Raw genomic sequence first — 13,608 nt, forward strand, 5'->3', positions numbered from 1 at the left:
GACCCTCCAGCATCAAGAGTTGCTCTGAGGTGTTCAGTGACCCCTGGAAGAGCTAACCCAATGTTATGGCTCAGGTGGAAGCCAGATTGAGAACCATGAAAAAGGTTATTTAATTCTCGATGGGAAGGTACTTGAGAATTAATCCTTTTCAAGCATTTTTGATAAGGCCGGCAGAAGTGAAATAGAGCGAAAGTTTTCAGACTATGACCGTTTTCAGAATCTGACATGTCTAAGGTCAAGACTTTGTCAAAAAAAGAGAGCTGTTTAATTCCTGCCCATGCTTTGAAGCTTGAGAAAGTGTGTGGCGAGAACTTTGAAGACTCAGTCAAGACCAGGGTAATTACTCCCAAAGTTGGAAACTATATAAGGCTGATCCAGAGAGCACTGTTTACGTCTGGGTTTCATCGTCAACAGATTCAAGGGAGTGTGAAGACCCCGGGCCTCTAAAGCTGATCCAAAGTCCTTTGCAACAGGGTTTCGAGGTAACTGTCATGATAGGGTTAGAGGTAGCTCTTGAAAGGGTCCCTCTACCTCAAAACAGTGACTTGCCAACCATCCTCACCGATCACCCAACGCTATAATGTTATTGTTATGTGTATTTGTAAAGTGCACTATCACCAGCAAGGGTATCCTGGTTTATTCCTTAAGGAGCAAGGGAAAATGGGCTTTTAAAATGGGTAACAGTGAACTCTGTAATTTAGTGCTTAGAAGTGGCCGAAGTACGGTACAAAGCATTGATAAAAACAAATGATTATAAAGTTGTCCACTCATCCAGGTTAAATACAGGCGGGTAAGACAGTTGCTTCATCAAAGCAAAACCGTTATGTGTAATTTAAAATATATATAGTTGCACTCCTTCAGTGATTATCTTTTTGACACAATATAAATACAAATAAACTCACAAACTGAAAAGTTTCTGCCATGCAAACTTAAATGATCCATTTAGAATCAACTGTTAAGGTGTAGATTTCAAATTGCAAGAGGACCCAGAAATACTTTGTTTGGGAAAAGTGACCTTGGAGAGCAACATGGAAATGCATTGCGGTCCTAGTACGAGTATTGTTTTTCAGGAGTGAAATGTTAAGATCCAGAAATGTTTGTTAAAAGCTGCCCTCTACGATGAATGTATTAACATTTTGTATAGTATGGTCTCCCTTTAGTGTGGCCTCAAGTGTAGTGGTGATTCTGTGTACCTTTCGATGTTGTTTCGATTATTGTCTGGGCTTGGGAAAAGGGATTCATCTAAGCTAAATTCTGCTGTACAAGCTGAAGTCCCAAGTTATGATCCCACCTCACCTGACTAAATCATGCAATCCTCGGTACATCTCTTCTCACTGTACCGTAGTTCCTTCCAGTAAGCTGCCAAAATGTATGTTTTAGAAATAAGAGAACCCGGCCTGTGTTAAAAAAAAAAAAAAAAAAAGCAGTCAACATTTAGCTGGATGCTCCAGATCTAGCCTGTGGTTTTTAAGTTATACTGATGTCTACCTTGTTTCCATCATCTTTGGTGTCTCATCTGCGCAGATCAGGAGGATTTCAAAAGGTTGTTCTTAAGTGATATATCATTGCTACCATGAATATTGAAGGTAGTACTGCTTTTGTAACACAAGTTTCCATAGAACCCCATCTTATATATCCATGAGCGAGGTAGAAGTGTATACACTGTGCCTCAATCAATGTACTTACGAAAACCAAAGTCCTTGTATGTCTTGTCTTTCCTCTTTCGGCAGCAAGGAATAAGACAGAAGCCAAGCAGCTGCAGAACTTGCGCCATGAAGCCACCTGCTCCATCTGCCTTGAATTCTTTAAGGACCCAGTAAGCATTGACTGTGGACACAACTTCTGCCAGGCCTGCATCACTCGCTGCTGGGAGGACTATGAACGTAACTTCCCTTGTCCACAGTGCCGGGCAAAATCGCAGGCCCGGAATCTAAGGCCTAACCGCCAGTTGGCGAACATTGCAGAGATCACCAGCCAGCTACATATACCCAAGGTGAGGCTCCTGGGAGAAGAGATACAGGATCAGTAAGTACATGTACGGCACTTGAACAAGAGAAAGTAACTAGAGAAAGTTGGCCAGTCCACTAGCTCTGTCTGAGAACATAAGGTATCCTAAAGGTATTTTATTCCAACCTAGTGGTCCTCTAGATTTGTTATGCTTAAGCTACATACGCCCTTTGGCATTTTCCAGCGAGTCGAGTTTATGCATCATATGCCCTTTGTTATTTTCCCGTTAAACCGAGATATAGTGTATTTTTATTAACCCTTTTGATGCGGTTAGATTTCAGATCTCTGGTATTCATTTTATTTTTATTTTTTTTTATTTTTTTAAAGACCTTTATTGTTTGTTTATTCACATTACACAGCTTCCGGCCTACAACCCCGGGGCCGGCCGCCATCTTACTGTAGTGCATGTTGTTAGACGTGTTACACAGCCCATTAGCCGCCATCCCGGGGGCGCGGCGGCAGTTCACTGTCACCCCTGTGGGTGTGCCATTATCTCAACGCGAATCATAGAGGTCCAGTTTTTTATTTTATAACCTCCAACAAGAAAATCAACTAGAAGTTACCACTTTCGGTCTATAGTTTCCCTAGCAATGGGTACAGCTCCCCTGCTTCGGCCTTAATTATCGCTTGTATGTCATATGGACGCAGGTCCAGTGTTTCGCAGTCTGCTTTCGTCCCTCCCTCCATGGTCGGTGACCTCCCCGCTTCCTCCCATGCCATGATCACATCTCCTACCTTTCCCCCTCCTTACTTCTAACGGCCCTCTCAAGTTGGGTTTTGTGTTCCCCCTTCCCTACATTCTAACTATTCTTCTTCATCTTCCTCGTCTGATGTCAGTGAGTCTTCCTCTTCCAGGGATTCACATATGTCCCCCCTGACTGTGTTCCATGGGAGCCATATCTTGTTCCACTTACGCGGGCATGCCCTGACTGTGTAGACTGTTCTTTCTATTAGCATGACCCTGTCCATGTTCGCACACCACTGTGTTAGTGACGGGGTGGTCGCTGCCCCCCATTTCTGCGCTATGTCCCGTTTGGCGACTATCATTCCTAATGTGGACCATTGTTGTCCGTGTCTGTTGAGATCCGTGGGTTCCCATACATTGAGTAAGCATTTTCGTGGCTCGGGAGTCAGGGACACTCCCAAAGTTTGCGAAATAGTCCGCATAACCTGTCTCCAAAACTCCTGGATGCGGGAGCATTCCCATAAAGTGTGAAACAGTGTCCCTTCCTCCCCGCACCCTCGCAGGCAATATGGGTGTTGTATTCTGTGTATTGCGTATAGCATCGTTCGCGTGTAATACACCCTATGCAAGATCTTAAGTTGTACAAGGCGGAATTTCGCCGATATGCCTACTTCTTTGGGTGCCGCCAACGCCTCGTTCCATTCGGACTCGTCCAAGTCCCCTACCTCCTCCACCCATTTAGCTTTTAGCGCTATGGTCGGGTCCGCTAGATTATTCACTAGTTTGCGATACGTGAGGGAGGTTGCTCACTCCTGCATAAAGTCTGTGAGTAGCCTGTCTTCCATGGGCGACGCTTCTGGGATTTTCGTGCCACTGGGAATGGCGGTTAGTAAGGCATGTCTCACTTGTGTATATACCTATATAGTTCCGTGGGCCCCATCTCATATTGCCGTCGCAGTTGGTCGAAGGGGATCACTGTGTCCTTGTCCCACAAGTCTCCCACCGTGGACAGACCTATGTTGTCCCACAACGTGAATCCTTTACTACTCCTTAGGTTACCCAGGGCCTTCGTGTCCCATAGAGGGGTCATTCTCGTGATTTTCCCTTTCCACCCCAGTTTCGCTTGTGCCTTATGCCACAGTGACACAGTGAGCTTTGTGGGCCCCACGAGTGTACGTACCTTCCTCTGGTCATAGAGTGGGGTCAGGAGGGTGTTGGTACCTAATTGCATTCTGTCCGCCAGATATGCAGGGTCGTCCTGAGGTACGTGTAGCCATTGATTAATGGATTTCAACTGGGCGGCCCAATAGTAGAGTTGCAGATTCGGTAGCGCGATCCCTCCATCATACCACCCTCTATGCAGTTTAGCCTGAGCTATCCTTGCCGGGCGGTTATTCCACATGAGGCCAGCTATTAGCGCGGATACCCTCCCGAAGTATCGAGTGTCGCCCGGGTATGGGGTATTTTCCAGGATGTACAGGAACCGGGGCAGGGACATCATCTTGTAGAGTGCTGCTCTACCCAACATTGTCAGCGGTAGCGCCGCCCAGAATTTGACATCCTGTTTCAGGCGTTCAAGTGGTGGTAACAGGTTCTTTTGGAAGAATTCCGCTGGGTCCTTCGTAACATGGACACCCAGGTATCGGAAGGAGGATCCCGCCATTTTGAGAGGGCATGTTTCGCCCAGCACGGGGGATGGGCCCTGCAGTACATACATTTCTGACTTGCTCCAGTTCAAAGTATATCCCGACACCCTACCCTACCCTGGTCGTCATAAAGCCTCAGCAGTGCCGGTACACTCCGCTCCGGTTCCGTCAGGTACACCAACATGTCATCTGCGTATAGAGACAGGCGGTCTTCCCATCCCTCTGTCCAGGCAATTCCTTTCAGTAGTGGGGTGGAGCGTATCTGGGCCGCTAAGGGTTCCAACGCGATTGCGAAAAGCAACGGTGAGAGCGGGCAGCCTTGACGGGTGCCTCGCCCTAATTGGAACGTCCGAGAGATATGGCCGTTTGCTACTACTTGTGCTAATGGCTCGGTGTAGAGCAGACGGATCCAGGCCACGAATTTTGGGCCGATACCCATACGCTCTAGGACTTCGAACAGGTATTCCCACTCCACCATATCAAACGTAGCGTCTAGCGCCAGGATTACCGCCTTTTCCGATAGTGTTTCCGCTCTAGCCAGTGCGTTATGCACCCTACGTAAATTGAGGGCGGTATTCCTATGTGGCATAAAGCCTGACTGGTCTGGGTGTATAAGGTGGGGTAGGAAGGCCATTAACCGGGTGGCGAGGAGTTTAGCTAAAATTTTAATCTCGGCGTTAAGGAGGGAGATGGGGCGATATGACGCGCACTCTCCCGGCTCCTTCCCGGGCTTGGGGATTGCAACTATGGTCGCCACCCTCTGGTCCATCGGAAGTGTGGCCTTTTCCAGGCTATCTTTATACATAGCCAGCAGGGGACCACTAAGTCTGTCCGCCGCTGACTGGTACCATTCTATTGGAATACCATTTGGCCCGGCCGCCTTTCCCGGCTTGACGTCGTGAATCGCCCTTTGGATTTCCTCCACCGTGATATCTGGCTCCAATTCTGCCCCTTCCTCTGGTGAGAGCGTGTGTATGGGGACGTTCTCCAGTGTTGCTCTAGCCTTTTCTGCTGTCACCATAGTTTCTGGCGTATACACCCCCTCAAAATACTCAGCTAACGTCTCCACTATTTCCTCAGGGCTCGTGCTTATCTTCCCATGTTTGTCTTGGATGCGCTGTATCCCCCTAGCACTACCTCCCCTCCTGTCCAGCCATGCCAACATTTTCCCTGCCTTGTCCCCTATGTCATATATTCTATGGGCCGTGTCTGTGATCTGGGACACCGTCTGTAGCTTAACATGTTCCCTGAGTAGCTGTTGGTTTAGAATTACGGTCTGAGAGGTCGCTGGCGTGGGATTTGCCTCATGTGCCACCGTCGCTGCGTGTAGTGCCAGTTCCAATTCAGACAGTTCACGGTGTTTCTCTCTTGTATGTCCCGTTATAGAGGCTATGGCCTGGCCTCGTAACACCGTCTTGTAAGCTTCCCATAGGGTAGCCGGTGAATGGACTGATTCAGTGTTTTCCCTAAAGTAGTGGGACGTCGTTGTTTTAAGTGTTTTACTAATCTTGGGAATCTTGAGGTATGATGCGTGTATTGGATATATTCTCCTACGTTTCCGTTCCTGCGTGGATAGTTCGAGTGTGATCGGGGAGTGGTCAGATATCCCCCTAGGGTGTATGTCAGCAGAGTCGATTTGTTGTAGTCCTCCTCCCAGCGCCAAGAAGTAATCTATTCGTGTCAGGCTATTGTGCACTGTTGAGTGGTAGGTGTACTGCCTCGCGGCAGGGTGTGTGTAACGCCAGATGTCGATCAGTCCCAGTGCCGTCATGAATCTTTGCATCTGGGAGGGACTCCCCGTTTGCGGCAACACCGGTAACCTATCCGCAGTGGGATCAATCACTGCGTTGAAGTCACCTCCGATTATTATATCTCCCCCAGGTAGGTCCAACAGGAATTTACCCAACGCTGGAAGTATGGCCGAGTGTAGTGCCGGAGGGACATAGACTGATACCACATTCAGGAGTCTCCCCTCCCATTGGCCCTGAAGTGCTGCGAAACACCCTAGCGTGTCAACCTTGGTACTGAGTGTAATGAACTGTGCTGACTATTTCATCAGTATGCCCGTGCCCCTTGAGCCCGTAGAAAACTCAGAATGCACCACCATCTTGTATCCCTTTCTGTCAAGTGCCTTCGTCGCGGACCCTGTAAGGTGCGTCTCCTGGAGGAGCACCAAGGCCGGCCCCAACCTTTTGACCGCATTCAACACCAACCCCCTTTTGATCTTGTCCCCCAACCCCCTCACATTCCATGACATGAGCTGGAGTGGCGTTACCCGAGATCGCAGCATCCCCTCCTCAGCTGCGTGTGCTTGTGTGTCTTGCATTAAGTGTCTTGTAAGGTAGGTTGTGGTACTCGGATCCCATTCTCGGGGTGCGTCCGTGCAATGTCTGGCCCAGGTTATGCATATGTACAGGTGCGTTGCTAGACCTTGCTCGTGGAACTTCAAAAACTTGTAAACAACCCCATCCCTCCACCCCCCTCCCTGCCTCCCTGCTGAACGGACTTGCAACCGCCCGCCTCCCCAACATAGCAGAGTGCTTAACCCATCCCTTTAACAGTTTACTTGCGCGCTGGGGTGGAGAATCTTCCGGAGCAGGCGACATCCCTGCCCTCCTGTGAGCCCTCCAGGCCCAGTGTCCAGGCTTGTCTTCCCGTCAGAGAGTGTCTTAACGGAGAAATTAGCGGCGCAGTCCGTAGAGTCAGCATTCCACCCCTCCTGCAGCCCCCTGACTTTCCAGCGTCGGTGAGCCACTTCCCCCATCCCTTCCAGATGACTGTGACTCTGGGGGGTCTATCGTTTCGGTGGATCCGGTCCTGTCTTTTTGTGCGATGTGACTGGCTCGCGGGTCTCCAGCCCTCCAACCAGTCTTGTACCGCCTCCGGTGTCTCAAAGAACCAGACCTTGTCTTCTGCCACCACACGAAGACGCGCCGGGAAAAGCATGGAGTAGGGCACCTCCTTCGCCCTCAACGCCTTCTTTATATCCAAGAAAGTCTTCCTCCTGCGTGCCACCTCGGCAGTGTAATCCGGAAAGAAGGCGATAGTTGAGTTCTGGATACGGATGGGTGGGGATACCCTTGCCGCCTGCAAGATGGCGTCCCGATCTCGGAAGTTGAAGAGTCTTGCTAGGATAGGCCTTGGGGCGGCCCCTGGCTTGGGCGTTCCACCAGGCACTCTGTGAGCCCTTTCCACCGAAAAGAAGTGTGAGAGGCCCTTGGGCTGCAGGTGTGTTTTGATCAAATCCTCTACATAGAGGTCCATTGCCCCTTTTCCTTCAGATTCCGGAACTCCTAGGACTCGAACGTTGTTCCTCCTCGAGCGCCCTTCCTGATCGTCCATCTTGTCTCTGAGGAATTTGTTTTCGGCCGCCATCTTCTCCATTGCCACTTGTAGTTCTGAGACGTCTTCCACCAGGGATTTCGTTACCACCTCCACTTGTTTTACTCTTTCGGTCATCTTTTGGAGGTCTGCTCTAATTAGGGTGACTTCAGTTGCAGTAGAGCCCACCGTGGTCTGCACCTGCGCCAGTGCACGCATTACATCCTCCAGCGTCGCCTTCTTCGTGCCGTCTCCTTCCTGGGTCTTGCCCGTAGAATTACGAGAGTCCACTTGGGGTGAGGTGTTTTTGTCGTAGGCGAATTTGTCCAATCTCGCCTGTGCGGAGGTGTGTTTGGGACCCCTGCTCGCCATGGTCTTTCTTATGTCCGCCCCACTCCTGTTTCGTGAGGTCACCGTAACTTCGGGTTCCGTCCGCCAGGTGTGGGCTTTCCGTCCCGCCCTCAACCTCCGGGAGTCCAGTTGGCCGCTATACTCTAGTGTCCACCGCAGGCCAGTTCCGCTTTACGGGGTTGTCGTTAGGCTTCTAGCTTGACTCTTGTTGCCGGTGGCGCGTGTGCTAGGCTGTGCCCCTGTCACCACCGTAATTTTCACCGCCTCTCAGATGTGGCAGTGAGGTGCGTGTTGTCCCTCCGGTAAGCCTCAGTGCGGTCCCAATTCTCTGGCTCTAAGGTTGTCGCTGTCCAGGCCCTGCTGCCACTCTCGCGTTAGCCCCAGCTCTCTCTGCAATACAGTCAGCTACCGATTGGATGAGCCGCTCCTAACCATTGCTGCCTTCATGTGTCTGGACCAACATTGTTCCTGGGTTGTGGTGGGGGGCCAGACTAGGCGATTACCCGGAGTTGAAGGTGGCAGTGTGTGCCAGGATCAGTTGGTCTCAGCCCAGAGCAGGCCCCGGCCCTCGACTCTCGCCAGGGGGCCCCCTGTATTTGCCGCCTTCTTGCCACCGGTCCCCGTGTGACTTGCTCGGGGGGGGTCGTAGCGCCGACTTCTCTCGTTACCGGAGCTCTGCCTGCCGAGTGCCCGGCTCGCACCCCTCTTACAACGGGCGCCCGGGACTCGTGGGCATCCCGGTCGTAGTCCGAGGCTTCTATTGGCTCCCAACGTGGCGCCGATACGTCTGTCGTGTCTGGTGCCGACCTTAATAGAGCCGCCGCTGCCTCCGTTTCCAGTGCCGCTCCAAGCTTCTGGCCGCCGGCCACTTCCTGTGCCCGAGTCCCGCCGCCTCCTCACTTCCACCCGGGTCTCTGTCTTAGGGCAGTCCGCTGCTGTCCTTCTCGCACAGGCCTCTCCGCGCCGGATATCTCCTCTCCTGTCCCGGGTGCCCGCCGGCTCTCAAAACGCCTCTGCGGGGTTCCGCCCGGTCCTAGCCCCGGTCAGCTCCACCAGAGTACAAAATCGGACGGATCAGTGCAGCGGATTTATGGGGGATATCGCCTCACTCTCGGAGCTCCTCTGCTAAGCTGCCTCCATGTTCGGCCGCTAGCCACGCCCCCTGGTATTCATTTTTGATTGTATATCCAAGAGTGATTTCCCGTAAAAAAAGAACAGTCTTTCTTCAGACTGGACAGACTTGCTAGATTATTTCCTAGTGTTCCAGGGCCATATTGAGCAATCCTATTTGGTCTGGTCAAGTTTGAAAGTCTTTTACTACCGAAGGTTGCCTAGTAAATCCACTAGGCAACCTTCGGTAGTAAAAGACTTCCCAGTGAGGGAGAACCCTCTAACAACTATTTCTCATGTGATAGTTACCCTAGAGGGATTTTTTTTTATTTTATTTTTTTTTAAATTTTATTGATAGAAGAAAAAGAAAACAACATACAAGGCAAAAAACAGTGTACATGGACATGTGTTCACAGAGGAGGACACCTAAGCACGATATTACACAGTGGATCAATAGCCTAGAGTGATTTTTAATCAGTGGCAGCTGGCATGTATGAATGGCGGTAGGGCGGGTGGGGCAAAAAAAAGTTTTAAAAAAGAAAATAATTACATTTACCTTCCTGGCGCATTGTCCCCCTCGCTCGGGTCTTCGAGACAGGCTGCAACTCGGAACCCAGGAAACTGCACGAACCAATCTTGGTGGTGCTCTCATGCAGCATGAGAGCAGCACCAGGATTGGAGAGAGCAGCCTCCTCCGGTGCTCCAGAGGACACTGGAGCCCTATGCTTTCTCTAACTAAGCTGTCTTTGAGAGGATTAACATGGGCATGTCTGGCTGGCCATCGCAAAACAGCCGTCCAAAGAAACATGCACACTTTAAACTTGAAGTGCCCAGCACATCACTGTTCTCTGCTGCTGCCAGTCAGCATTGGCCGCACCCATCCTGACGTTCGGCTTGGGGTTATTAAAGAATAAAATGGTAATAAATTAACTATATTCCCATGTTATTCTTCATCTCTAGGGGCAATTTAGTTAGTGGGATGACGCTCCCCCGCCGTAACAGAGAAGCCACCCCGTTTTTTTATTTAATCATATTTCATACTTTGCAATATGTGAATGGGGCATTCCAGTATGTGGTTCAAAGTTATCTCTGAATATCTTGCCCATCTGAATCGTTTATTTAGTATGTTTCTGCTGCTTGAAAAATAGTTACTAGGGTACTGACCCCATTCTCCATATAATGATAAGAAATATACAGACAACACAATATCGCATTAAAATGCATGAGAAACCGGTAAAAATGCAATCAATTTTCAAAGTAAAGTAAGGTAAGAGTAATAGAAGAGGAAAACCACTTGAAGCAGAAGAGGTGCCAGAAGTAAAAACAATGCTGCTAATACCAAAATTCTCAATAATGTTAAAACACTTGTACAACATTTGCTTGTAATAATCCGGACACCACTGAACGAAAAATGCATGCAGACAGTTTTCATCCTGGCATCTGGAGGAGAGATCCAAGGAAAAGGATTTTAATAGTTTGGTTCTTGATATTTGCTTCTGTTTTTCTACCAGTTTCCCATGCTTCACCAAGGGGTCATAAAGATGCACACATCCCTGTGAAGATTATTTTATTAGCCTTAACTTGCCCATTACTGTTATGGTACACTTGCAGTGGGTGATATGTTGGGTAACCCCTTACAGCAAGCACAAGGGCTATTCTGGAATCATGGCAATAAAACCTGAATTCAAGCCTATGAACTTAACAGTATGGCTGCTGAGGTGATAGTTAGAGTACCCAAATATGGTGGCTGGTCGGTAACGTGGGTGTGTATGTCTGTCTGTCTCTCCGTTCGTCTATGGGAGGCAAGAATGCTAGGGATCTGTTTACTTAGACGTAAGAGAAGTGGAAAACCAGCCCACTTCTGAGCGGTTATCCTTTGGATCTCTGGCGCTGGTCTCGCTTAGTGGCTAGGCTGATGTATCTGAGGATTGATCGGACCTGTGAGCAATACAGTGATGTGACAGGATGGATGCAGCAGCCCTCCTTTTGAATTCTTCTTGAATACCTGCTTTAGAATCCCATCACTCGGGACACTCATGCCTCCTCACTGCCTAATGAGGATGAGTGTTCAATTTGGAGAAGAAGGGTAAACCAACCCCATTGAATTCAGATGGCCATAACCAAGACATAACCAAGACTGGTAGGGTAATGTGCTATTTGGAGAAGAAGGGTAAACCAACCCCATTGAATTCAGATGGCCATAACCAAGACTGGTAGGGTAATGTGCTGTACCTGCTAGACGAACCAGGGCAGGAGGGATTTCCTGACTGCCTCGTACACTGGTGGCATGGAAGAGATGTTGTTGGAGTAAAGCCGATAAGGCAGTATGGCATGCATTGCCTGAGCTGACGCTCTTTGTGCTGTGGAGTGAGGACTGAGCACACCATCCACTGGAGGGAGCAAAACGTACAGGACTGAAGCATAACTATGTGCATCTTGCCAGTGAAACCCACCCCTATATTCCTCGATTACAATTCTCTGAAAGGGAAAACTACGTCCCCATAGATAGAATTGTGATGTTTATTTACCACAGACATACAACGGATCTTGGATTGAATGGGATCGATATAGACATACCACAGGGGAGTTCTCCAATTATTATGTTTCTAAAAGATCTGCATCACACTACGCAGAGCATCAAAAACAATGTATCCTTAAAGGAAGGGTTGGTGCAGTTGATAAAGGGGTGCATCTCCAAGATGGGGAAGAATATGGGGAGCCTAGACTGCTGATAAACAAAAGTTAAAAATGTCCTGCAGTATTGAGGAGATGCATTCTAACATAAGGTACAGTTTGAGGAATGTACTGTTTCCATCATATCTCACAAACTCACCTAGAATCTTAGATTGGAGTGCTTTGAAAACTGTTTGACAAAAGGAAGCTTGCAGTGCAACAAAGTTTTCAGATGATGGTGCCAGAGGGATCGTATGATAGCCTCGTGAACGCCCCCTGGTTGTAAGGTGGGCTCTTCAGAGGACCAGGCCTCTGTCACGTTCAGTGATTGCAGACTTAGGAGACCATATTTAGTGAGAAATGGTAACCGAGACAACAGCAAAGAAGGCACATATGAATATGAATGGGATCATTGTTTGTAAGCTCCCATACTTTAGAAATGTGGCAGTTTTATAGAGATACATGATTAAAAATGAGACTCTGTCTGTATAGTCGTCTTAGTATGCTTCCTAATTTGAGGCTAAGTGAGTGATGGGGACTTCATTTGAATCTTTGGACTTGAGAGGGAATAAAGATGTAGCTGGTGAATGAAATCCAACCTGACCTGAACATCTTACATTAGATGTATGTAAGTTTAGTGAACACTGTGGCAGTTCTCATTCAAGTTCTTATATTTTCATGGTTTAGACCTATCCGGCTGATCTGTTTTCATTCTACACCTATTCTCAGTCTATTCTCTTTCATAGAAAGTGTGAAGTTTTGACAAGCTACACAAGCGTAAAAGGTTTACTATCATGTCTACTTCTTGTGTAGCTGACATACTATCATGACTCCTTACTGCCTAAGCTGACATACTATCATGTCCCCCTTACAGTCTAAGCTGACATTCTTTTATTTTTGTTTTAGTTGGAGGTGCATATATTAAATCAATATGTGAAATGAGATACACCCATTTGTCTCCACCATGGTTGTTTTGATTTTTTAGTGACTGCATTTGTTTTCATAACAAAAGATAAAATCAGCTATCGGATACTATAAGAATAGAGGTATTGAAACACATAGAAAGAGGGACTTCGCGCTAAGACTATGAGGCCAAAGGTCACTCTGATTTGCAGCACCAACCATCCGCAGTTGAAGGTAGCATCTGAGACAGTGAGACGAAGTGACCTTAAGCCTCTCCCTGTATATTCCCAGCACCGGAGAAGGTATGGTAGGGAATAGCTGACTTGCTATTTCATAATAAAACAAGCATTTACAATGCAATGGTTTCGCCTTTTGAAAAGTTTGAGCTATTGGCATTGTAAATGACAAAATTTGTATTTATGTGTTGGTTTTGAAAACAGATAAATAAATGGCATTGTCATTTACAATGCCAATAGTTTAATCTCTAGATCGAAACTTGTAAACAGCTACTCCAACCGGAGTGTTCCGGCGCAGCGAGTGTTAAACCGATGTATCAATTGTAAAACGTGCTGCCTTCTAATGTCCCAATTAAATGTGACTGTCCCATTACATCTCAGATGGATACCACATACCATATTGTTCAATCTACAGCAGTGATACTCGAAGTACAGCCCTGGGGCCGCATGCGACCCTCCTGACCTTTACATGCCGCCCCGGAGCAGCAGCAGAACTGGGCTGCTGTTTAGTTGACTCAGCATGAGCATTACAAGAATGAAATATACCGCAAGCACTTATTTAATGGTTAATTGTAGTTAAACAAAAGGAAGTGGCTAGGCATGTGAAATAATGTGAAATAACAGGAATCACGAAGGTGTGCATCAATTATTGTGATGGGACGCATAAGTCAGAAGA

The 13,608-nt window shown here is 48.1% G+C and overlaps 1 protein-coding gene across 2 annotated transcripts in view; it reads left to right on the forward strand.

The window, feature by feature from the left end:
- The window catches only part of LOC144756171 (E3 ubiquitin-protein ligase TRIM39-like), a 91,830-nt gene that overhangs the window by 22,134 nt on the left and 56,088 nt on the right, over nucleotides 1-13,608 (forward strand). The window contains exon 3 of one of the 2 annotated variants that reach the window (XM_078645751.1): nucleotides 1,731-1,993. In XM_078645751.1, the coding sequence (XP_078501877.1) occupies nucleotides 1,731-1,993 (263 nt within the window). The remainder of the gene's footprint in view (nucleotides 1-1,730; nucleotides 1,994-13,608) is intronic. The other variant, XM_078645752.1, reaches the window with a different exon arrangement.

This window comes from Lissotriton helveticus, chromosome 5_1, assembly GCF_964261635.1.
Source record: "Lissotriton helveticus chromosome 5_1, aLisHel1.1, whole genome shotgun sequence".
Classification (NCBI taxonomy): domain Eukaryota; kingdom Metazoa; phylum Chordata; class Amphibia; order Caudata; family Salamandridae; genus Lissotriton; species Lissotriton helveticus.